We start from the raw sequence: 26,688 nt of genomic DNA on the forward strand, positions 1-26,688 counted from the left end.
TTTTATTGTGCAGCTTATTCTTATTGTCCAATAGTCAAGCATACCGATAGTAGTGTCGCTTTAGTCAGCAGCCAACCACTCTCATGGTGACACGTGTATCTTTCTTAATTATGTTCTCACAAGCGCACATGCATGGTTAATATGAAAGCTGCCAATGTTTCAGTTACTAGAAGAGTTGAAAACTTTTTTATTACTTTGAACTATACAAGAGCTATCAAACTTTTCCTACTTTTCGACATTTACACAGGATTTTCTCAGATGTGATTATCTGTTAGATAAGCTTCCAAGCTTCACCTCCTTGCCTGTTGAACTTTTTAAGCCTTCCAAATATCATGACGAAAATGATAATGAGCTTCCCTTTTTTGCTGCATCTTCCCGACAACCCGTACCATGCATCCTTGCAGTTGCCATTGGGCTTCAGTTGCCGTTGACAACTATAGCCTGTTGATAATCCCACATTTCCATACGCACTGCACCATTTTGTAACATTTCGGTTGAAACCAAGAGTGGAATTTTAAAGGCGGGAAAATTGCAACGGAAATAATTTTGACAAATATAGCCTGTTGATAATCCCACGTTTCCATATGTACTGCATCATTTTGTAACATTCCGGTTGAAACCAAAGTGGAATTTTAAAGGTGGGGAAATTTCATCGGAAATAATTCCATTGTTTTGTTATTTTGTTGTCGCAGTTCATATTTTCTAAAGGATTCATTTAGCTGACCCCAACTAGTTTGGGACAAAGGCTTTGTTGAGTTGAGTTCATATTACTCCTTTTTGGATTTTGATGACATGTTTACTGTTTCCAGTTTCAATCCTGTATCAATCCTGTATATCAGGCTATGCTAATTGAATTTTACAACGCTAGTTTAGTGCTGTCCATATGACTTCATGAGAAGCCTATGTTATGCTTTCTGTATGTGCACTATATAGAAACAATATATATTTCCCAGTGTATCATTATAAAAAAAATAAAAAAATCCCAGTGTATACAAATTGTAACCATGCTACAAAATATTTACATAAGTGAACTTTTAAGTCCAGAGTCCATCCTTTAAAATGGGGAGATGATATCTGCATTCTCTTGCTTGAATAATGCATTCTCTTTAAATTACACTTTCTAATTGGCTAATAGAGGCTATTGCAATTCCCAAACCGTTTTCACCACCCAATTAGAAAAGAATAAAAGAAAAAAAGAACAGTGTAATTATCTAACAAAAGAGTGCGAATATCATCTCCCTTTAAAAATAGGTATTTGTCCAATGTAATGATTTTTTTTCAGGTTATGGTTTCCTCAACATACTCACCAGGCAGCAGAGGTACCATGGAGCCATGGCTTTGTAAGTGTTGGACTTTGGATGAGGTTTACAAGTGTACAAATTTGTTATGGCAAGCTGACTGGGACCCAGTTATCGATGGTGCTTAAATGTAGCTCCATGCCGATCTCTTTTAGAGCTATTTACCTTTCAGAAGGTTAGACTTGCTTGGTCTGCTGTAATACAGAACCAGAGTATGCCAATCTTAGCTGTTGGGTCTGGCCTACCATTTTTTGTGCCAATGATATGATTGTTCTTAATTTGCCCCCATGTTTTCCAAGATGTGTCACAATCTACAATCGTATAATGGGGCCGTACTTAATATCTTTATTGATCCTAGTTGTGATTGAATATAAGTTCTTCAGAAAGAAGTCAGAGTTACTGATTGATCAACTGATATAGCTTCTTCTTTCAAGGTTTTCAGATATGTTCGACAAAATGACAAGTGGAAAAAAAGCATGGTAGCTCAGTTTGAGCTTTTCAGCTGTGCTAAATTGTCTGGGGCAGGAGATGCTGATCTCGAAGGGGCCATCTTGAGATCTTTTAGAAATATTCAGTGGGACTTCAAAAAGGTAAGAGTACTAACTTTAAACAAAGGGAGAACTCGAAGCACAAACGGATAAGAATCATATAGGTTAGTCAATTGGTAAATAGACGAGCAAAGTTTCTGTGAGTTAACATGGGCGGCTGTCCAGCGAATACAAATCACAGAAAAAAAAAAAGTTTCACTCAGTTACCATGGATGGGTATAACACAACTCATCTTATACCAACAAGATACGTGTTGTACCATCTGTTGTGGGGTCATTTGTTAGGAATATAAAAGGCTAATGACTTCACATTAGTTTCTGAACTAACAGCTTGAATCAACCACGTATCCATGATTGATATTTGTCTCAGCATGAGAATAAATCTAAAGAACGCTCGTACAACTAAACATGGGTTAATTTACCTAGCTGAACAAGGTTCATGATAAAAAACTGAAAATAACTACTGTGTACACATTGGGCATTGTTATACACTATTTAAATGGGATTTATTGAAAGGAAAAGAATACTAGAGGTATGATTCTGCATTATGGAAATGCTCTGTTTGCCCATTAAAAGATTTATACAGATTTTATTTTTTTGGTTGAATGGTAACATTAAGAGGAGAGTGAATATACTGAGTTTAAGTGCTGAAAAAAATCTATATAACAGTGTTGACTGTGCATCATTACCCATTATCTGGTAATTTGAATAATCTCCCTTGAACCAAAACAACTGAGAGATCGAGTCGTGTCATCAAGAATATGGCCAATGTTAGAATTGAGGCCTAGAACAGGAAGGAGCCTGTATGAAATTGGCAAATGCAATCTCTTTCCATCTCATAAAGCTCTAGATTACCACTAAAACAAAGGAGATTAAATTTCTGTCCATCAGTATTGACAAAGGTTTCTCAAATAAATTGTCAATGTTTTTGACACCCCATCATGAGATCATATTTGAGAAACACTATCCAAATAGCTGTTAGAATGGCATGCTCCTCCCTGTGTGTTCTCTGAACACTTGAAGCTAAATAACTGCATGGGTACATTCTTAGATAGACTCAATCTCCTAACAAAACGTCCATTTCTCTTTACATGCTTAGATAGACTCAATCTAGGCTGAACTTTAGAAATCATGGATACATTCCTTACACTGCATGCTCTAAGACTAAAAGCTAACATTAGGTCCTCATTGACCTCTGATCCAACTTGATACCGCATCACGGATGGGCTTGGTACTATTTTCCACTTAGTATTTAAAAATCTAAACACACTATCTAATGACTATTGTAATATGCGTGGTTTGGCCCACTACAACTTCTCAATCTTAAAAAGGACCTTTGGCTGTGTGACAACTAACAACAACTGTAAGAAGTGATTTAGGAGACGACCCATGAGGACAACCTTAAACCTTAGCTAGGCTAATGAAATTCTCAATGATAAACTAAATGGTCTCTTGGTTGGGAAGACAATATGGCCAACAAAAACTAAATGGTCTCTCCCTTTTCCTGAAACTGAATGATTTTCTTCCTTCTCCATTTTAAACTCAATCATCAAAGAAATGGTCAGAAACTCATACAAGAAACACGCCTTGTGGACAATAAGCTGAGGTACGGAAACCCACCATTGGGGGCACGGTCTCTGTGAATATACCATATTTTGTTCTTATTATTAGGTGATAAGAAACATTACAAGTAAAATTAGACAGAAAATCTAAACAAAAAGAAAACTTTGTTATTGTTTTGACCTCTGACTAGTTAAAAATTGTAATTTAAAAAAAAGAAAAAAAGCCTTCATTCTAAGTGCCCTACTATATTGAAAGCAATTGATATTTGTTATGATGTGTGCAAGTAAGAGTCGATGAAATTGTTCGGTGAAAGACACAACTGTGATCATGAATTTAGATGTTCTAAGGGAATTGTTGTTGGAATCTTATTATACTGAAAGGCGCCCTATTGAATACACGTCACCCAACCCTACATTTAACTATTCCTTCAATTTTGAAATTTTCAATGCCATTATAAATGTGGTTGGATGACATGGATCCAATGGGTGCCCTTAAAGATGGGTTTTTCCAAGGGCGCCCTTCAGTCTAGCATTCCTATTATGATTATGATTATGATTATGATTATGATTATGATTATTATAATGTAAACTTGCCTGATCACTTCTAGGACGATGTTTAAGACGCTGAAGTTAAGTGGGTCTTGAGACAGCTTTTCTCTCTCAGTGATGCAAATGAGGATGATGAAGATGACCAAATAAGAGAGGTGAGAGAAAATGAGATTCCTCACCACCCTACTTCTGTGGGTCCTTCTGCATTTCCTTGGACACTTATCTTCATCCTCAATCGGTAAGAAGGAAGTATAAGGAGGAAGGTACCTGGAAACTGACCAAAAATTTAATTCCCTAAATTCTTAAACAGGCCTTCCCATTCTCATTGAACTGCTGATAATTTATAAAATGCTTGTGATGCATAATAGGTGAATCAAACAAAACCCAATTCATAAACAAATTAACTTCATAATAAATTCTTTATTAATATTCAAACTCAAATGACACCCTATTTTTTATTTGATTTGAATGAATAAAATAATCTTCAAAGGCAATCATTTTATTTTATTCAAGAGAAAGTCACCCAAAGATAATGGATCTTATGTTCGATCCCAGCTTACCCATCAATAAAAAAAAAAGCTAGAATTATGAAAATAGTTCTCTCATATCATTTCATGTGGGTCCTACTGCTTCCACCAATGCTAATGAGGCAGACTTAGGGCCTCTTTGGATACCCACTAAAATGGGTCCTTGTGTTTATAGTTAATCTTATTTGAAAATGGAACATTAAGCCACTTTAGAAGATTATATGGCTTGCAAATGAGTTTGATAATGCCATTATTAAAACATAGGCGTGCAAATATTATCTAACTATGTATTTGATGCATGGCTCAATGCCTAACAACGCTTCTATTTAAAATGACCGTAAAATAATTTTACGCCTTTTTTTTAACTTAAAATGGGAATAAAATTTGTCCTGCGCTCATTTTATGTAGAAAGAAACAAAGCCTTGGGAAAAAGTCCCGGAATTCAGTTCAATTTTTGTTTCTATTTTCTATTATTTTGCAAGGGCCTTATTATTAAATAAAGAGACTTTTAGGGAGCTTCTTTGAAAAAAAACTCATATTCAGTATCTTTGCATCTATACTGTATACAAAGGGAAAATTTGGGTGGCTCCCAAAATTATTTGAAACCTTATAAATGAAAAGTTTCATATAACTATTAAGAGAGAGAGAGAGAGAGAGAGAGAGAGAGAGTACTAACATCATAACGACATAGAGCACCAAGATTGCCTGAGAAAGGATCGAGATATCGATTATTTGTTCACCAGCATGCCTCGAATTCACTGACTGAAACAAAACTCCAACGATTTTCTGGTAAGAATTCAACCCACTCAACCCCACTGAATTCCAATCCATGCAGCAAAACAGTATAAACTGTGCCACTATAAACCCCAAGACAGTAGGAACCAGATACAAGCTATGAACCTTTGGAAGCAAGTGTTCAAACCCAATCTCACTAGAATTCTTCAACATGTAATCGAATTCCACCTTTTTTGTAAATCTCCTCAGCACCCATATCACCAGTCTGAGAAAAGGTGGATACAAAGTGTTGCCCAAAAGAGCCTGTGGAATAATAAGTAGAAGGAGGCCTGAGTTTCTTATGAAAATTATCATGTTCTCATTCGTTGGAATAAAACCACAATTTGCAAAAGTAGAGACCGTTGTGAAAACTGAGAATGTCACTTCATTAATCCCTTTGTTCTTTAGTACTTCTCTTGCACTTGAAACAAGAGTCAGATATAGTAAAATCAATGAAGAACCACACACTAGTACCACTAGAAGATAACCCAATACGACAAAACCCAAGTACTTAATACAGCTATACTTCAAATCCTCATGACCCACTGACTGAATTTCGGACCCCACGAAGTCCGATTTTTCGCATTCGAAATCGGATGCTGTAATCAAATCCAAATCGATTCGAGTATCGACATGGAAACGGTTCATAGAGTTTAGTTCAATACTAACTGAATTGATTTTGTTTTCAATCCCCACTTGTTTTGGGAACAAGGCCTTGAGCAGTTGAAGACCAAGCATAGAAGTGAAAACCTCTCCACCTAGTAGCATCAAAATAGTTAAAACCACAAGCTGGGAATTTGAAAAAACCTCCATTTCAACGGTCGACATGCTCGAAACTGTTGTGGCAGACACCGAAGTGAAGAACACATCCAAGTCCTTAAGCCTATAAGATGGGTTCTTTGGACCAATAATCTTTAAAATTAGGAAACCCAAAAAGGAAAGAGAGGTAAAATAACACAGTTGAATCCAGAATGGATTCACTTGGAAGACTAGAAAGCGAAATAAATAGGTAAGAAGACATCGAAAGGATTTGCTATAACAAGACAATTGTATGCATGAAAAGGATTTTCTAAAACAAGCAAAGGAACTCATATGACTGAGATAGTCGATGTACGTGAAAAAACAAATAATTGGAAGTGTTGGAATTTGATGGTAACCAAATGGGTTTATATAGGGAGGGCAGTGAAGAAGCTTTCAATTCTAGTGAGGTTCTCTCGGCCCAGATGGCTCTAGTTATCTTTAAAAGAAGACTGACAAATAAGAGAAAATAAATAAATAAAACGAAAATGGTATTTCCATTCACTTTCCCATCATTTCCATCCTTCTTGTTTGTTAAGGTTGAGAGGGAGAGCGGTTTACTTGTGTGTGTGTGATGTGTGAGTGTGTGTGTGTGTGTGTGTGTGTGTGTGTGTGAGAGAGAGAGAGAGAGAGAGAGAGAGAGAGAGAGAGAGAGAGAGAGAGATGGGTATGTGTGGCTAGGAGAAGGGTTTTTCTGGTCAGCATATGTAGAGTGGAAAGTTAACCAAAAGTCCAGGGTTAAACCTTTTTGAAAGGGGGTAGAAGATAATACATAAAATTAAAGGTTCATGAGTGAGATTTACTCTCATTTATTATCATGCTCTAATCAATGCAATTAGCAGTATTTTTGGACAAATGAGAGACCAACACACGGATGCACATGTGGTAGGGTTGATTGCTAATGACTCGAAATTGATTGATGATTATAAAAAAAGCATGAGGAAACTTCCTAACATTCAAGGAAGTTGGTTGCTGTTTTGTTTTCTTGAACTAGCAAGAAGCAACTGCAGAAGATATTGATGGATAGATTTGAATGAATTGATGAGGTCTCAGACCAAACTCAGAAAAGAAATAAGAAATCCACATGCTTTACTCTTAGAAAGATTAGTTTTTAGGCAATGATTGTCAATATACAAAGAGGTGTGAGACCATAATAGGATATCTTTTATCTAGTCAATTTACTTGTTGATCTATTAATGCTATTATCAATCTAATTATTATGAGTTTAGATTTATTTTATCTCTCTTTACAATAATTGCTTTGATTACCCATCTTAAACCACCTCTCTCTCTCTCTATCTCTCTATTAGAGATAAAATAGTGTTTCTGGTCGACCGACCTCTCTCTCTCTCTCTATTAGAGATAAAATAGTGTTTCTGGTCGACCGACCCCCCTCTCTCTCTCTCCATTAGAGATAAAATAGTGTTTCTGGTCGACCGACCCGGTAATGCATGGGACCATGTTGCTCCCTTGGCTTCTGTTGTGGTTTGGATCAATAAGATGATCCGTTTAGCATGTTTCTACCTAATGTTAGTTTATAAGTGTGCACGAAATCATATTCCTTAACCTTGGCAATAATGTGATATTTTATCTCTAATCATTCGGCCATGTTCCATTATTGTTAGTCAATCTAGAATTTATAAATTTTATTATGAGTTGACGTGTACTTTAATTCATTGAATCTTTACACAGTTGATTTGATTGCCCAAAACTAATTGTTATCTCATTTACTTCATTTTTAGCTTGCTTAATTGCTCAGATGATCTAACAACATCAAGGATGGGAGCAATTAACACAGAATGGGTTACCATCTTTTTACTTTCTATGATGTTTGCTCGATAGAATGATCCAGTCAGAATGTCCCTACTAAATATTACCCACTTGACTACGTGGCTGCCTCTATTTCGCAGAATCAAATGTGGAATGCTAAACTGAAGGATGCCCCGATTGGATCCACATCATCACGGTACATTTATTATTCCTTGCCACTGGTTTTTCCAAGGGCGCCCTTCAGTTTAGCATTCCTCGTAAAATAATACACTTCAAAATAAGACACAATTATAAGCAATAGCTATATGATTGCAAGAGCTTACTTTAAATCTACATAAATTCAACATCTTTTTCTTATTCAAGAGATTGTTAATGAGATAAATGAAAAAAATGAACTTTGTGCTTCATTTATTCAAAGAATACATGGTTGAGAATATCTATCAATAGAATTTTATCATATTATATGAGCAGAGTCCCCAGATTCACAGATCAAAACAGCCATATCTTGGTTGAGGTCGCTGACCAACTGGGGTTGAAGCTTTTGGTACTCACTCCTCACAAAAGAAGCTGCTTCTGCCGCACGGCCCGCCTCGACAAATGCAAGACAGCATCCTCTAAATCCCGCGCCACTAAATCGGGCTCCAAACATGCCAGGAGCCCTTAGAAGGACCTCATAGAGTTGTATCATTGGCTCACAACCTATAATTCCTCAACATATGGAATATTAACATACAAAAATGTGTTGTGGGCTTTTGTCTTCCAATGTTTAAATTTTGATTTTGGGATTACAAATTTTAATTTTGAAAGAGAGAAAAAAGAAACTTGTTTGTACAAGAGAACCACTGCCATTGAGGTCCCAAATAGTATAATTTTTCAACCAAGACATGTTTCAAAGATCAATATAATATACAGAATAGTTTGCAAGTTTGCTTGCCTTTTTGTGTTTTCTTGTATGTATATGTGGACACAACCGCCAACAAAGAGCCAAAAAAGGATACACTCGACCTCCAAAACAATTTGCAAAAGACCAAGGAGGAAGGGTGTCTTCAGCCATCGTACAAATTGTAGTAAGTCACCTTCTATTTTCAATAATAAAAAAAAAATCTAATATCATAGTTTCTTTCTGTTTAATATTTTGTTTTGGAGGTACTTTCTGTTAAATAGTGGTACAAGAAATGAGTTGAACTTTCTAGAAAATATAAAAGTTTCTCTTTTATTTTTCACAGCGACGGCTTGAATATAATTGGTATTATCCTTTTCTATTTGGAGCATGTAGATCTGGGGATTAGTCAAAAAAAAAAAAAAACATGTAGATTTGGGTTTATCTTCTACTGCATGGTGAAAGTTATGGCTCCTACATTTATAGTTTATGTTAAAGTATCAAAGATAAATAACACCTTTCTCCAACAGCTTAAGCTTTTGGAGAAGTTGGTAAGTCAACATGGTATCAGAGCTAAAGGTCTCGAGTTCAAACCTCCCGGATAGCAAAAATGCACATGCGATGGTCGGCCCAAAGTGGGACCACATGTGTCACGCGTTTGTCAAGTGGGCCACACGTGCGGGGAGTGTTAAAGTATCAAAGATAAATAATACCTTTCTCTGACAGCTTAAGCTTTTGGAGAGGTTGGTAAGTTAACAGTTTCCTTATTATTTATTTATGGTCTCCCTTTCCTACAAAAAATGGAAGAAACAATGTATAAAACAGAGCAAATTAGTCGTTATGAGAACTTACCACATTCATAGTTTTGTATGGAACTTAATCCTGAAGCTGAAATCAGCTTCCCAAATTCTTCCAATCTACTAGAAGCCCACGCTTTGAGTCCTAAGAGATTTTTGAATCCACAACATCAGGTAGATAGTGTTTATAAACTAAGTAAAATGTCAGTAGAAATATTATCACTACTTCACAATAGTTGATAACATAAGTTCAAAAGAATTACAAAAAATCAGTAGTACCTTCGGTGACCCGCATGTTTTCTGTGAAGTAATGCTCGGCTCTTTTAGCTAAATTTGACTCTAGTTTGTTCTGCAGAGAGAAACAAAGGGAAAAATAATATTTTAATTCAGAGGGCTAACCAGACCTTATCGCAATAATACATTCGTTAGAATGGTGGAGAAAATACAATTAAATACAGAGGAGATAAGATAAGGCATACGGATTTTAATTTCCTCAAGTGATTAAAATCAACCTCGATATACATGTATCTATCACTCACATTGAATACAGAAATATGGGGTCATTATAATTTATGTGTATACTAGGAGTCTAGGAGAAGTCTATGACATGGAATGGTATTAAGAACATCTTTGCAGCAACAAAATTCCTCAATAAAGTATAATTATATCAGCTTAACAGTTAAAATATTATTATAATAGATGAAATATCTTAACTAATACGAGTTTCATATTTCACATATAAAATGGGAACTCGTTATGCTATTGATTATACAAAGAAATTTATCACAGATGGCGTTAGGCAGAATAAAAAAATCATTTCAGAAAATGAGATGTAACAATATAAGATATCAATACCTTGTGAGCTTCATATGTGTCCAGCTCAACTGTTTTGACAAGAAACAAGAGAATCAAACTCACTATACAATAAGTATGTTTTACTCCAAACTAATAAAGAAATGAGATAAAATGTAGGACCATTGCAAAGAAGAGGCTCCAGTTTTTCTTTTCCAGAAGCACTGCAAACAGAAGAGAGAATCAGAAAGATGCAAACCAATAGTTTTCTATGTAGTGTGCATATGCCAAAGTAACAACTGCTCCATTGAGTAAAAAAGAAAGAAAATTTCATAACGACTCACAGCGTACACTCAGTGAAAGCAAGAGTGCTTAGAAATTACCTTTAAAGTTTAAATATAACAGCAATTGAACATATATATTTTAGGATCCTAAACCCTAATTTCCACTGTCCCAACAATCCTAAAACCAATTCTATTGCCCAAAACCATCATGTAACTTTAATCCCACAGATTTAATCATTATTCTCTACGGTATCCTTCCTAGAACTCCACTTCTGTGGCTGTCCTGCATCAATCTGTTACAGTTCTCCTGCAGATTTGTTTACATTTCTGTTTAAAATTCTACAAGTCACAGTCCTGTCACAGCTTTCTTAAACACCAGCGGTCCACTTTATTACCACTTCCAGCCCTTCGTAACCCTGCAGTAGTTCATAAAATCCCATTATCCTTACCTATTACCATATCCAAATTAATTCAGACCTTGAAGAGATTAGTTTCAGTTGGTTGTCCTACATCAACTTGGTATTAGAGCTGCAAATTAGTGTTTCCTTGGCACCCATCCTATACCACTATTCAACAATAGTTTTTTACCCAATCTAATTACTCAACTCACTAAGCATTTGTCCCAAACTAGTTGGGGTCTGCTACTCCAATCTAATTACTAATCATTCCATTTCTACCGCTGCAGTAGAATCTGATCACTAGAAATTCCCTCAAGTTTCAAAAGATATCCTTGCATGACACCGTGCCACATGGCACATGTTTCCTCTAGGTACAAACCAGCAGTACAACATCAGTAAAAGGGGAAGTTTCTTGTTCACCCTTTATGAAAGTACATTTTTCATTCATTTAAATTTTCAATTAAGTTGGAGGACAAGTTTAAACTCAGAAACTACCATTCAATAAAAAAAGTTTTAAACTCAAAAACTTGGTTGGCAATCGGTAAGGCAAGCAATCCAAAGCAAAACAATGACAAATGTGAAATATAACAAATGATTGACTTCAAAAAGTCAACTGAGCCTCAGCACCGAAGCTCTTCAGGGTGGACCAAATCTAAATTGTATTTCTTCGCAGTAAATGATTGAGCAACAAAAATAGAACGCATCTAAATCAGGATTAATGAGCATATTTATTAAATGTTGCATCATTCATTATATCACATTGAGCTAATAAAGCAAAGAATCTTACAGTAAAAGAACTCTAGCAGCCTCTCGGCACTCAGAAACTCGGGAATTATATCCAGGGTTATTTGGCAAAGAATGCCTCAAGCCGGAGAATGCCAATAATATCTTGTACGCTTCCTGTCCCTTAGTGCGTTGATTTTCATTCAACCTTAAGGGTTGTATGAGTGAATAATCCTTAGTCTACAAAATCCAAATGAGATTTCTGAGTTAAGATCTATACCAACAAAATAAATATGAAAGCTACCTACAACAAATTCCAGGCAGTACAAGTTAAACAGAAGTTGCAGAATAATTGGGTGGAAATACATGTAAAATTGTTGTTCCTTAACACACTAGATGTGGCAAATGAAGGCGGCAGCTCGAGAAACAGGACCCACACATAAAGATAAGAAGAAAAAAAGAATGAAACTATCACAGTTTAGTACATACCAAAACACAATATAGTAAATATAGGTGAGTGGTAAAATTAGTGATAGAGACATCAATCAAGGAGAGTTCTTAGAGAGTATGAGATGAAGATATAGCTTAAGATACAAACTGAGAGGTTTACATTTCCAAGAAGAGTATGAAGAGTATAAAGTACAGACAAGGTAAGTTTTCCAGTTTGGGGGTTGGTTGCATACACACAGTCACAAATATCTCCGATATTTTCAAAATATCGCATTTTTATCGCGACATTTTGATAAAACGACAAAATCCCGAGCTTTTAAAAATATTTTCATTTTTATCATAAAATATCGCCATAGCATCACGATATTACCCCGGTATTTTTACAATTTTTTTATTTTATATTTGTTCTTACATTTTAAATTTTTTATATATTTTGTAAATAAATTTATTTTTATCGTTTTTTTCCTAATATAAACCCAAAAAAATAAAAAATAATAATATATCCCGAGATTTTCCCTTTCCGAGAAATTCCCGAGAATGATATTTGTGACATAGCATACACATGGTAAAAGCTGAGGCAGATTTAGGTTTTATCCTCTGCCGAAATTTGGGTAATTGAATACATGGTTTTAAATTTCCACCGAAACCGAGACGAAATGACCAAAATGTTTCCGTTTTCATCCCCACCAAAACTGAAACCCGAATGACCGAAACGCATAAACCAAAATTGCAAGTGTAACCGTGATAAACGATATTTAGTATGTATTACATAATTCTATTTATATGAATTTCATGGGTACAAGTATAAGAGCCAGAATCCAACACCAACACATGTACCACATGTCAAATTCTACAACCCCGAAAGAGCTCTGCAGTATAGTTTGATCAATTTTAAAATTATAATCTTTTTATATAATGATATGGTTTTTTTTTTTTGAATGGTAATAATGATATGGTTATAACAGGTTATATAATCAGAAGTTTAATAGGTTATGTAACCATAATGCTTTATTTTCGTATAAAGAGCTTACTATTAGTATGGATAGAAGTACAGAACTCAAAATCTAGGCTTAATGTAAATTGGTGCTAGGGACTTTAAGAAATTATCACATAACACCCACCACACAGTTATGGAATCCATACCACCCACATGCAATGTTATGGTTCAAGAAAATACTAGTGGATTTTAAGAAATTATCACATACCAATCACCACACAATTATGGAATCCATACCACCCACATACAATGTTCTGGTTCAAGAAAGACGTACTTGGCAAGGCTACTTGAACATCACAAAACATAAACAAAGTAAACAGTTCATTAATCAATTACTTTATTCAATCTGAACACGGGCTTGGGTGGTCGATACAGAGGCATGCATGATATTTCGTTCCTTTGAGTAGATCATGCAGCTTCAGGGTAGCGGAATGTTTTTTTTTTTTTTTTTTTGAATGGTAGGGTAGCGGAATGTTTGAAGTCAGAAATATTACATCCAAAAGAAGTTAGTGAAATAATGCATAAAAAAATACTAAATATCTTTATGTTACTCCATTCATAAAGATGCATTTCCCTCTTATGATTGTTGTAGAGGACAACATTTTCAAAAAGAGCCCAAAATAAAGTTTCGAGAGTCAAGATATTAACAAAGTAACTTCAAATGGATGGAGAAACAGACACTGCCATCAATATACAATACTTTCCTCAATTTTTGTTGGCATGGCTACCCACATTAGCACTAGTAACAATTTTAAATTGCCTTTAAACCAGTACCCTAGAAAGTATTTCAAATTTATGATGTAAAATGACATCAGATTCGGTTCTTGAAAGAATGGAGGAGATGCTTATTCAACAGTGTCAAAATTGCAAGAGCTAAGAGAGTACCTTGCAGTTCATGCACGTTAGACAGCCATATCTGGAAAGCAAAATTGCGGATTGATCAAGAATACCATTTCGTAGACCTAAATACTCATTTTCAATTAGCCTGCAACCAAAAATTTTTAGTAAGAAGAGTGCTTGTTGTAGGAAAAAATGTAGGCCATAAATTAGAGAGGTGCCAAATAGCCACTGCTGTCGGTGCTAACATAAAAATTAATGCATGATATGCAACAACAAATATTTTTATTCATAAAATAATTTTGATTCCTAAAATGGAACCTAAATTAACTGAGTATTCTGGAAGGTTATCAAGATGATGCCAATGAAGCTTATGCTGATATATGTGGAGAGGGATTATTTAGGGCATTTATAAAAGTCACTCAAACTTAGATTGCTATTGATGCAGGCAGGATAGTCGACGGTTTTTAAGCGATATTAACACTGTGTGTGTGTGTGTGTGTGTGAGAGAGAGAGAGAGAGAGAGAGAGAGAGAGAGAGAGAGAGAGAGAGAGAGAGAGAGAGAGAGAGAGAGAGAGAGAGAGAGAGACCTGGCTGTGGGATGGTTTTGACAGAGAAAGAGAGTGGCTCATGAGAAGAGTTTGAGAGAGAAAAAGGGAGATATTTACGTTGCTCATGAATAAGGACACTTCTGTCATACTTTTATTTATTTATTTTTGGAATGGTCACTTTTGTCATATTGAAAAGAGTAAAGAATCTCAAATACAACATAGGGGTGCAAAAATTACGGAGGACAGTAGAGATATTATTCATAAACAAGAAGCACAGGAGAGATTTCCTATTTATTTATTATTTACTTAGAATTTTCTTTAAAAGATTAGGTTACCGGCCCCAACCAGTGATAGGCAAAAACACCAAATAAACTTGGTGAAAGTACCCAATTTAAAAGTGGCAGTACCAGCCCACTTATAAGAATGGTAACTAATAATAAAATGAGCAAATATCTTCCAAAAAAAATAACTAAATGAGCTAAAGTAATCAATAAATTGTATATCCAAGATAAGATCTGTACTGTTGATCAAATGGCACAGTATTGAAGAGAAATAACTGATGAATTTTGTCTTGTCACAGAAAACTCTAGAGATCAATTGGAGTCTTCCCATAAATATCATAAGGGATTTGAAAAATTGGTTTCAACAAAAACTGAACGTGGTTTGGTTTTCTAAACCTAAATTTTCATTTATTAGATTGTAAATTACCAGGCTTCACTGTCTAAGAAATTATTCTGCCACCAAAATGTGTATTCTGATTCATGTTATAAATTTCACATAAGCAATATAAAATTCTAGAAAATGATGTGTCCATAGATGAGGAATACGAACAAAAATAAGCATCATTTCAACCTGGGGCCAGTCCCATCAGCGATATGTTCACATATACATGTTTGACTGAGCAGTGCCTTAATAGATCATGCTAAGATTAACAGAAACTGAATGCATTTACATTAATAATATCAGGCAACTCATTTTCTTGAAATTAGTCTAACCACAAAAAAATTTAAGGGATATAGGAGGAATTTACCGATCAAGTTCAATATTTTGTGTGGGAGATATGGTTAAATTATTTGCACTTTCAAGAGCCAATAGGTAAGCAACTCCAACCTGTTAATCAAGAAGCTACAAGGATTACTGTGAAGAAGAAGAATCACTATAATAGGACCTGAAACTCCACCAAATTCTGAAATTACAAGTCGTCTTTCAACACGTGAAAGATCAATAGTAAAAAGGAAGCAATAGATTCAATTTTTTTTCTCGAAGAGGTTTTTGTCTACACTAGCTTAAAGTTACGATCCAATCCAAGCAGTCATGAACATCGATTGAACTTCAATGTTTGAAATGTAAGAAAGCAACCAATACTCTGATTAAGTATTGAAAATTTCCAACGCATAAAATGTTGACCGAACAGTGATTAATTTTGTTCCATGCAAGCAACCATTAACATCTTTGCTTGAAAGGATATGGTACTCTCTCCAGATAAAGTGATAAACCATCATGAATGCAAAGAGAACTTGACACTTGATAGACAACCAATAACAAACTTACAGCAGCTGAGGAGCTAAGTCCTGAACTATCAAGTCCCTCCGAACCACATATGAACCCAATGATGCCCTGCAATAATCCCAAAAAAATTTATTAGTTGGATATAATATTCAACAACTGCACCATCAAAAATACAATTTCAGGAGTTTTCCAAGAGACAATGCATCACAAGACGTAAATTAATTGCCGCCAGCAGTATTTTATAACTTCACATGGGAAAGGTGTTCATGCATAGATTATATAAGATTATTAGCAAGCAATAATATTGTTTTTTCAGGTAAATGTGACCCAAGCTATCTAACATTCCTGATTGTGACAGAATGCATTGAGTCTATTGACATTAAGCCATCGAATATAGAACAAAAAGTTAAGAAGATTAGTTATCGATTCCGTTCCATTGGTCGTTCCATTTTTTTTCCCTGGACTGGAACATAGGGTGTCAAGGCTGTACCAAAGATCTCTATAGAAAGCAAAGAGGAAATGTGTGGGAAGCATCATTAGGAGTCAACATGAAGTATGCAATAAGTCTCATTGGAAACCAACGAGAAGTGTATAGAAAGAGTTAGGGTTATAGCAGGTTAGGAATGAAGAGTTATTATAGGTAAGGACTACAAGCAGTCAAGAAGATTGATTAGAAATACAAGTTTTAGTGATTAATAGTTTCATATGTTTTATTCATGTTTATTTAATGTTAAGATTTTGAAAAAAAAGATCCACAAACGTTTCATTTGAAACAAAATTCAGATGAGTTTTTTTAGTTCTAAATACACTATTTTTTAAATACGCTCCTTTGGCATTATCAAAAGGAGAAATTACGATAAAACAATAACAAAAATAGGAAGTATACACTTAAGTGGAAGGATGTGGGAAGAGTGCTTCCCCTAAATTTGGTAAGTAAGAACTTAGTATCCAAAGCAAGCTTCTCATCCAACTAGGAAGTTTTTAACAACGGTCCTAACTATATTAGTCTAGCTGTTGATTCTAACAACAACATTATTTTGCTTCTCCACGGTAATTAACAATTGTTTTCTATTTCTTCTTGGACCATGTTATCGAATTATTCCCTAAATACACACAAAACCATAAAGTAGACCTGTCACCGGGATCCGATCCAAAACAGCATCTAAGTAAACTAGGTACCCTAGGTTGACAAGAATTAGAAGCATCCTTCAAGCTATGATTAAAAAACTGCAGCATAGATTTTCATAGTGGACAAGCTGGGATAGAAGTATAGAACCTGTTAATTGGAATAACCTTAATAATTATACAACCAAATAATGAAACACCAAAATAGCGAACAAATGCATCAGAAAACAAGATAGAAATGTCATTCTAACCTGGGTAACATGATGTCCACCTCTTTGCAATGCATATAGGGCACCTCTTGCATAGTTGCCCCAATCAGCACATTCACGTACTTCTGATAAATCCCTCGCAAGGGTTGACTTATTTTTCCTAATAACTCCCCTTGGATACTGAACTTCATCAACTCTGTAAACCCATCATTTAAAAAACGAAGCATCACTCTTCTAAAAACGACAGTGTAGACTAAAAGCTATTAGACTGCCAAGAGAAACAAGAATAACTATTACAATGATACAAAAATAAAGGAGCAATGAAATGCTTGAGATCATGGAGAAATGCAGAACACGTACTTTTCCTAAGGAACTAACAAAAGAGCAACTACCATTCACATATTGTAGTAAAAAAAAACCACCCGATGTACGATTTTGTGCAGTGTAACTGTAGAAGGCTTAGTGCACAATCATGCAATATTGAAGAGGATGTCATGCACACTAAGCATCCAAAGAATAAGAAAAATTCAACTTCCAACATCACAATCACATGTATTAAGATTGCTTCTCCAACATCCCTCCATTTCCATGTCAACTTTTATTTCCTAAAAACGTAAAGGAATATTCTAATAGTATCTGACTTCAACTAAAAAACTACTTCTAAGCAGCCTTTTTTTTGGAATCGTAGCAATTTTCATTAAAAACAAGGGAGAGATTGAGATGGTCCATCCAAGCATTACAAGGAGGGAAAAGAGAGAACAAAACAAAGCATTACAAGAGAGAAGAGAAGAAGAGAACTAAAAAAAAGGAGAGACAATCGATCCGAGCACTCAAGAGGGGAGAAAATGAAACATCTCAAGCCCCGCCTTGGCTACATCATCCCTCACTAACTTGTCTGCCACACTGTTGGCCGACCTCCAGACATGTATAAAAGTAATCGAGGACCCATCAACAATATCTTGGATTTCGTAAAAAAAAAAAAAGAGGGCAAAGCTCCACGGAGGAACCGAAGAGACCCTAAGCCATCAGATGACATTTAGAGAATATATTGGTAGGGAATATACTTCTAAGCAGCTTATAATTGAGAAAATAATATCCATCTAAAGTATGGTACTGAATAAGTACAAATACATTGATAGCCTAGACCACAAATATTTAAAGCACTCAAAGCCATAGCCATACAAACAAAGCTTAGGTAATCCAAAGTCATCATAAGGTTTAATTCAATCAGATGATGGTTAATGCATAAAAAATTATGCTACTAGCCTACTACCATCCACAACTACTGCCTCAAAGCCCCATCTTCATCTGATATTAGATCCTTGCTGTATTCTGGATCTGTGTCAAATGTATCCATTTCTTAAAAGTCTTCAGCTTGTTGTGTTATATGCGCCAGAAGGATATATGACCACATTTTTTCTCCAATCCTCCATCTCATCTTTAGAAATTGGTATGATCTCATGCCACCTTTCGTGTACAGCTAATTGACCTCTCACCTTCATATGAAGGGCAGTGTTTGTGCATTTATGTAGCAGGGAACCATAACCATTATATAGGTCAATCAGTTTCCCTTATTATCACCGTTTCCACTTGAGGATATCTGATTTACTTGATAATTTGACAGTCTCCATTGTCACTGATGCATTTCCATTTTACAAAAGTGTAGCATTTTGTTCAGTAAGTCATTGTCAGATTTTTGGCAATTTCTAGAGACCCTATCATTAAATATAATTCTTTGGAAGTATTTGATGGGTTCAACAATGATAGTATTCTTGAAGATGACCTTAAATGGCTATCATAACTGATGCTTTAAAGCAAGGTTTACTGCATTACCAAGTTCCCACTGTAAGATGATATATAGCAAGAGAATTAAGATTATGATATTGTAAAGAACGCATGTAAATAAATGTATATATAGGGAAGTGATATCTGCACTCTTTCTGACAATGGGACTCCTGACTTTATTAAACACTTGCCTGGTTGGCTCTTGAAAGCTTTTTGGGAAACTGTAATAAACTTTTAACAGCTAACTGGAATGGTGTAAATAATGAGAGAAATGACATTTATAATGTGACTGCTGATATCATGTATGTGTAGAGAGAGAGAGAGAGAGAGAGAGAGAGAGAGAGAGAGAGAGAGAGAGAGAGAGAGCAACTGTCGTACCTAAATCTTACTTCTCCTTGAAATTGTCCTGACCGTAGTAAAACCTACATCAAGAACACCTTTTATTGTTAAGGGAAAGCAATGAGGAAACAAATTAGTTTGTTTCTAAGGTTTCCAATTTAGACATATACACAATACAAAGTTTATAGGCTGTTTGTCATGCAACATTCTAATTTATACAACAAAATAGTTTGTTTACATCAAAAGTAGATCTGGCTAAAAAATAAAAGGCGATAGACATCAAATTATGGAAATGATTTTATGTTTATATGTCCCCGGCATGATCAAGAAACCACCGACATAATTTCACGTTTCTAAAATTTATGGAGACCATGATGAACACAAAAAAAAATTTCACAACCAATGTTCTGCCCATAGCTTTTTCGAGAGACAAGCTGAAATGTAACTCAACTCAACTAAGCCTTTGTCCTAAACTAGTTGGGGTCGGCTAATGAATCCTTTAGAAAATTTTCATGAAGAAGGTGAAAGAATCTACCCGGCTCAATCTGACTAAGTTTAGTCTTGACACTAGTTGGGTTCGTCTACATGGATCATTTTCTTCCATCCTCTCCTATCAAAGGTCATGTTCTTTGTTATGTTCCTAGCCATCAAGTCTTTCTTCACTGTTTCTACCCAAGTCGTTGTTTTCAGTCTGCCCCTTCCTCTTTTTACTCCATCAACTTGGCACGAGTCACTTCTCATTGGAGCATCCAAAGGCCTACGTTGGATATGCACAAACCATATTAAGTGGTGCTCTCTCATCTTCTCCACAATGGTTACAAGCTGACATGTAACCATTGTAGCAAAACGAGGCACATCAAAGAGATGTTATGGGACCCTCATCCCCATCTTTGGTAGAGTCCTAGGCATTATAGTGCCCACACAACATTAACAAGGGGCGAGATATCCATACATATAGGCAGGGGTTCTGATGGAGTTATCCTGTATCTCCTCAACCCAGTTAAACCATCTGCTCATGCGGCTTTTTTTACATGATTTAATTGTTGTCGTACATTTATTTATGGTTATCGTGCATTTGTTTATTACAGGACACTTGGATTTGGTTATTGACCTGTGGAATAATATTGATGGTTATTACACTATTTCCATGAACAAACAACTAGCATTCATTGAATAGGATTATTGATCCCAATCTTTCCATGTCACATGAGATAATAGAAGTTACAAACGATAGAACTTGAGAAAGGACTTTATAAAGAAACATATAATGAAAATCCAGCAAACCTGGAGGCAAAGCCAAACTAGCCCTGTTTCGATTCCAGGAATTTTCAGGAAAAGTTTGGAAAGGAAAAAAATTTCGACCTTTTTTACCCACAAACAAAAATAGCTTGAACCAGCCCTACTCCATTTTTAATTAGGACCTTCAATTTATGAATCCATATCCATATCATTTCCCTCCAAATCATGAAAAGAAAAAAGTTTTCCCAAGAAAAAAATTTGCCGTCAGAAATATTTTTCTTGCAATCCAAACAGGCCCAACACTCTTTGTGATAGAGAAGAAACATGTTTACCTGAGGATCACTGGAAGGAATAAACCCCAAGAGTATTCCCTTATTGATCGCCATGGCTGAAACAGTTCCACCCTGCATCCATTCAGGGAATAAAGCAAACAAAATGGTTTTGGATCTTGTTGAGTCTTACATTAAGGGATAGAAAACGAAGTAAATTGTCAATGTGAATAAATAACCATGACAAATAGGATTATGTAAAGTCACGCTTTCAAAACCAAAAGATGTAAAATAGAAGCTCACATGCATTTACTTCAGAGATTGTGACATTAGCAAAGCAAAGTGAAACTATTGGATTAACATCTGTGATGATGAAAGTGAAAATAGGGGAAAAGAAGGAAGAAAAGAAAATGAAATTTGGGTCTATTAGTTGCAATGACGACATCTAACACTTCCATCATTCTGCTCGCTCAAAGAAATGCATGGTGTTAAAAAATTGCTTCGTTATGGATCAGGAATGTCTGCATCCCTTGAGTCAAGTAAGATGTTATCATGGTGAACCACAAAAATGTAATCTGATTCTCCTAAAAATGTTAGAAGTGGGCATACATTTCCAAACATATGCAAAAATATGAAATTATTCTAACTGAACAGATGCAGATGTGGAATCAGATATGCCTCGTAGACTTCTTTAATCTAAACATTAACAACTGAGCCAAAGCCATAAGAAATCTCAGCCATTTTTCATCTAATTAAGTTTGGAACCATTGTCTGCAATTCTTCACCCTGAGTAGCCATGGATTAGGGGAGACTTTAAAAACCTAGCAAAGAAATATACCTCAGCAAAGGAAAATTCCTATGTAGGCAAGAAATTTGATCTGTTGCTGGTGTGACAATTTTATGTTCTTTTTGAACAAGTGAACAAAATTATGTTACAACAGAAAATATGCATAAATGACTCCCTAAAAGGAAGACGTTCATACATCAAACATAGAATCTCAATAGTTAGATTGGTATTGTTGAAGTATAAATGATTAAAGAATACCAACTCCATCAGCTTAAGCTTTTGGAGTAATTGGTTGTTTCACATGGTATGAGAGCAACATGTGCTGTGTTAAAAATTCACAACCCATCGACATTAAAAGTCCACATGCAAGACCAACACTAAAAAAAGAGGGGCCACACGTGAGGGGGAGTGTTGAAGTATAAATGATTAAATAACACCAACTCCATTAGCTTAAGCTTTTGGAGCAATTGGTTGTTTCACAGTTATTAATCAGTCCAAATTTGCCAAACTACCCAATAGAGAATTTCCTTCCCTGTGGATCTGGATAATTAGTGTCTAAGGCATCAAACAGATTGTCCTAAATGTGAGCTGAAATTCACAATGAGAGGATGAGCCTGTCTTCAACCATCAAGTAACCAGCAAAGAGTCGTCCTCAAACACAAAATTTGGAGTCAGATGAGAGTTTAATGTAATTCCACAAGGCATACTTATGGATTAACATTTACTGAATGACATATGATCAAATTTTGTAATAACCATACTCATTAAGACCATATGATTTACTATTTCGATCCCACCTGATAAACTTCCATAGAAACTGATACATGATTCAACTTGAATCCTTTTTTGCTGGAGCTGTGTATGACTCAATATTTAATCACAAAATGAAATGTTGGATCTAGAGAATTGCTGGAAACATACTAAAATGATTTCCTTTCATTGTGTGAATGATGTGTGGATGCACTGTTTAGTTCATTACTACATAACAATAATATTAATGTTATAAATGACATAAAAATAAAAAGGGCGGCCCAGTGCACAAGGCTCCCACCATTGTGGGGTCTGGGGAGGGCTAGATGTACGCAACCTTTACCACTGCTTTGCAGAGAGGCTGTTTCCATGACTCGAACCCGTGACAACCATGTCACAATGGAGCCCCCTTGCTTATGATCGAGCGCTCTTGCGCTGAAGATGAGTGCTTACACCTCTGCTGAAACAACGGATTTGACATAACAATAATATTAATGTTATAAATGACAAACTGATTGAAGCTGTTAGAATAATGTTGATTTGGTCATATCATAGCTTTCCATATTTAAACATTTTTTACAGTTGTCTTCTAAAAATGTTCAAAATGGTTTATCATCTCACTCTATGACACGTTCCAGACCACCCCAATTGCAACATTACGAGCAACTGTGATTTTTATAACAACAGCAGAAACAACGTAACTCTTCAAAGGTTTCTCCATTGGTTATCACTTTCAACCATAGCTCTCCAATCTCTTCGCAAAGTCATAACTCTAATGAATTGAATTTGTATCTATAAAAAATCCAAGGATGATGAGATTTTTATTGCATTCCACAATCGCCTCACTAGAAGAAACTTCATCCCTAAAGACCCTATTATTTTTGCTCTTCCAAATGCCATCCCGCCCAATCCCACCACTCCCATCACCGAGAAAAACAAAGGAGACTATCCTCCATAAAAGTGACCTCTAACACTGAAGAAAACCACATGCCACCATCTCACAAGAAAATACATAAGATGCCAAAGAGATTTAGAAGAGCATTCCAACCACCTCAAGCCATTGCAGCGTGATGAACCGGAGATCTATGCATTCCCCCATCACTCCGCACATGATTGAAAACTACAAACTCCACCACTTCGCAACTTAAGGTATGGTCATCCATCTTCATCCAACAAAAAGCCTCCATTTTCAGACAGATTGCATCCCACAAACCCTCTCCCCGACACTAAATGGATTAAATGTTTCCATTTCCATAGGGCTAGTAACGGGCCGGGGCCAGGGCCGATGTTGCATTCCCCGTCCCCCGGCTCTAGGAAAATTCCCCTCCCCGGCCCGCCCCCGTCCCCCGCCCCGCACAGTAAAAGGCAAAGGCCAAAGGGCATATTTGGAATTTTAAAAATATAATTTTTTTTTTGAAAATACATATTATGTACTGATAATAGGGTAATGTAAGGTATTAAATGGGGGCGGGGCGGGCCTAGAGCCGTCCCCGCCCTGCTCCGGGGAATTTTTAAAATCCCCATCCCCGCCCCGTGCGGGGTGGGGAGCGGATCCCCGTTTTTCGGGTGTAATTGCCAGCCCTACATTTCCATCCCCACCGAAATGATACCGAAATCAAAACACATATTGAAACCAAAATAGTATGGATTACATAATTATATTTGTATGAATGAAATGTAGGTTTGTGGGATGCTAGGAAGTAAAGCGCCAAAATCAAAACCAAGATGAGCTCATCTTTGAGCCCTTTACTTCCTAAAACCCTCAGTTTCATCGTTCTTATCTTTCATGGGTCATGTCATGCAACCTACCTAAAATTTAGCCATACAATTACGGATTAGTGACCAGTAATTGCCTCTTCTTAGATGTATCCTTCCTATCTGAGTTATGCAATGGTGATCTCAAAAAAACTGGATAAGAGACTATTGTGGGTCTTTTCAATTTATGATATTGGAGGTTCAAATTTCTCAGTAGACATTCATGTTCAATTATGTACTAGACTTCATATGGAGGGAACACTAGATCATGGGTTATCTAGCAATGCTAATAAAAATGAAGTTGAAAACAATCTCAGTTAAGAAATTCATCACTTCTCCATCAAAAAATGATAAACGAAATAGAAAGCAATAGCACCTTAATCAATGCAAATTCCAAAAGACCTCGTGCAATTTACAAGATACTTAGTCTAGCACCAATTAGTTGTAATAAATCGAGATTCGAGACTACATGCATTAGGCACTCCACTTATGCATTAAAGTACAGGAAAATTCTATAAAGAAACAAAAGCCCTGTTTGAATTGCAAGGAAAACGTTTCTGATGGAAATTTTTTGTTTTGGAGGGGGGGGGGGGGTTTCTTTCTTCCTAAGATTTAGAGAAAAATGTTGTAATTATGGTTAATTTAGAGGGATAACATCATAAATCGAAGGTCCCTCTAAGTAAAAATTGAATAGGGTTTGTTCAATTTATCTTTTTTCAAATGTAAAATATGCATAAAATTTTAGAAATATTTTTCCTCTCCAAACTTTTCCAGAAAATTAATGCAATCCAAATAAGCCCTAAGAAAAAAAGAACCAAATGCCACCAACTTTCAACACTCCCAACACATCAATCAAACAACCCAATAACATTAATCAAATAATATTAAGTTCAAAAGCAAAAATAAATAGAAAATAAATAAAAGAGAGATGAAATTCTAACCTGATGATCAATGTGAGCTCCCAAAGGGCAGATCCTATAAGGGGAAACAACAATCCTAACATCCCCAAAACTTCCTCCTCCCATTTCAACCACCATCTTCCTCACTGTATCCAACTGCAATAAAAAAAAAACCCTTATCACCCTTATTATAAAACCCCCATCTTAAAAATAAAAAAACGTATTGGTGAAGAAATAACAATAACCCATCAAGACAAAACGAATAGATACAAAACATTGAACTTAGGATCGTTAGATTACCTCATTTTCCGAAGGCCAATGTAAACTCATCTTCAAAACCGCTCCAGAAACCACAAATCTGAAGGTAGGTTTTTGAAATGGGTTTTCCTTTCCTTGTAGAACCCAGAACCAGAATTCATTTATTTATATGTTTTTTCCGTCGGTAGGAGGATGAGATAAGAACGGGGGGGAAAATAACAGTAGGCTAGATGAGATGGGAATGTCCGTTAAAATGTCAGATGTTCGATTCTTGGTCAGCTTCCGTTCTATTCGTAGATCGTAATCCGTTTGGTTGCCAGTTAAATTTTTCTCTCAGGGAGATTTTTATCCAAACAGTGAAGTCAACAGAATTTGCTAGGTATTTTTTTTCCCACAATTCCAAAATTTCCGCCAAAATTTAGGGTGTCATTACCAAATATGGGAATGGAGGAGAGAGAGGGAAGAGAGAGAAAGAGAGATGACATCATTCCCTAAGAAAAAAAAAGAGGGGACAAGGAGTCCATATCACCACATAAGCAATCATTACAAGTGTGGGATTCAAAAAATTCTAGTGCTGAAAGGCAACCAAACATGAGATGGGACGAAAATTTTACTAGATTAATCCTAGGACAAAATTTTTACTGGCAACCAAACGGAGCCCTGGTAGTGTGTTTGGTTAGATATCAAAGCATGTGGGAGAATGGAGGGGTGGCATTAACAAAATAAATAGTAGAAGAGAGATAAAGAGAGAAAAAAGTAATGATGACCCATGGCATTTCATATTCTACTCTTCTCCCCTCTAAAATTTACCAAAAACAAGGTTTGGCATTGGAAAAGTAGGGGAGGGGACAATCCCGCCACATAGGCGCCACCTAAGCCAAAAGCTAATAATTATATCTCTTCCATGTCTAGAAGTCCAATGGGATTTGAGCTAAAAAATGATAACCAAACAACATTTGGTATTTCATATTCCTAGAAATGCTCAGCCGTCTTCCCTACTTTTTGCAACCTAACAGAGCCCAAAATTCCCTCTAATCTTCTCAGACAAGTCTACACATATCCCACCCTTGTCACCTTCTTGTTGACTACTACTTCCACTAAAATCTCATCTAACCAAACAGAGCCCGTAAATCGGGTCGGGTTTTCCAAAACCCTACCCTATTCAAGAATTATCTCGGGTCGGGTCGGATGGGTCTAATTTTTACCAGAAAACCCGAGATCCGTAAATCCG

General features: G+C 35.9%; 3 protein-coding genes across 8 annotated transcripts in view; 1 reads left to right on the forward strand and 2 right to left on the reverse strand.

The window, feature by feature from the left end:
* The window catches only part of LOC143879828 (P-loop containing nucleoside triphosphate hydrolases superfamily protein), a 36,237-nt gene extending 31,927 nt beyond the window's left edge, over positions 1-4,310 (forward strand). For 2 of the 5 annotated variants that reach the window (XR_013251400.1, XR_013251402.1), the window contains exon 23: positions 1,283-1,655. The gene's annotated coding sequence lies outside the window, so the exon portion shown is untranslated. Of the gene's footprint in view, positions 1-13; positions 1,258-1,282; positions 1,656-1,732; positions 1,889-4,015 lie in introns of those variants that run through there. The other 3 variants (XR_013251403.1, XR_013251404.1, XR_013251401.1) reach the window with 2 other exon arrangements.
* LOC143879829 (cation transporter HKT1;3-like) lies at positions 126-6,640 on the reverse strand. 2 transcript variants are annotated; one of them, XM_077382454.1, is made up of 3 exons: positions 5,160-6,640; positions 4,002-4,223; positions 127-470 (listed from the first exon to the last, which is right to left on the reverse strand). In XM_077382454.1, exons 1-3 carry the CDS (start codon positions 6,347-6,349, stop codon positions 272-274), a joined length of 1,611 nt encoding a protein of 536 aa, XP_077238569.1. In that variant the 5' UTR covers positions 6,350-6,640; the 3' UTR covers positions 127-271. The 2 variants fall into 2 exon arrangements, with proteins under 2 accessions (XP_077238568.1, XP_077238569.1); XM_077382453.1 differs by lacking the exon at positions 4,002-4,223 and having other exon boundaries at positions 126-470.
* A 1,472-nt stretch (positions 6,641-8,112) lies between these two features.
* GALAK (galacturonic acid kinase) lies at positions 8,113-25,728 on the reverse strand. The gene is made up of 14 exons (XM_077382455.1): positions 25,500-25,728; positions 25,242-25,355; positions 21,072-21,143; positions 19,540-19,583; positions 17,419-17,572; positions 16,085-16,150; positions 15,564-15,643; positions 14,031-14,130; positions 11,763-11,938; positions 10,477-10,517; positions 10,357-10,385; positions 9,781-9,850; positions 9,557-9,646; positions 8,113-8,523 (listed from the first exon to the last, which is right to left on the reverse strand). Exons 1-14 carry the CDS (start codon positions 25,527-25,529, stop codon positions 8,279-8,281), a joined length of 1,311 nt encoding a protein of 436 aa, XP_077238570.1. The 5' UTR covers positions 25,530-25,728; the 3' UTR covers positions 8,113-8,278.
* Positions 25,729-26,688: the final 960 nt, after the last annotated feature.

This window comes from Tasmannia lanceolata, unplaced genomic scaffold (genome assembly GCF_043159265.1).
Source record: "Tasmannia lanceolata isolate RefF3 unplaced genomic scaffold, GAP_Taslan_0.1 ptg000006l, whole genome shotgun sequence".
Lineage (NCBI taxonomy): Eukaryota > Viridiplantae > Streptophyta > Magnoliopsida > Canellales > Winteraceae > Tasmannia > Tasmannia lanceolata.

Excerpts from the sequence above, each read along its gene's own strand:
- LOC143879829 (XM_077382454.1), bottom strand. The coding sequence starts at position 6,349 with ATGAGTTCCTTTGCTTGTTTTAGAAAATCCTTTTCATGCATACAATTG. Across the intron at positions 4,224-5,159 it reads GTGCTCTATGTCGTTATGAT|GTACCTTCCTCCTTATACTT; the intron begins GTTAGTACTCTC and ends GTCAGTTTCCAG. Across the intron at positions 471-4,001 it reads ATCGTCCTAGAAGTGATCAG|TGCGTATGGAAATGTGGGAT; the intron begins GCAAGTTTACAT and ends AAAATGGTGCAG.
- GALAK (XM_077382455.1), bottom strand. The coding sequence starts at position 25,529 with ATGAGTTTACATTGGCCTTCGGAAAATGAG. Across the intron at positions 25,356-25,499 it reads ATTGGCCTTCGGAAAATGAG|TTGGATACAGTGAGGAAGAT; the intron begins GTAATCTAACGA and ends TTTTTATTGCAG. Across the intron at positions 16,151-17,418 it reads GTGGACATCATGTTACCCAG|GGCATCATTGGGTTCATATG; the intron begins GTTAGAATGACA and ends GGATTATTGCAG.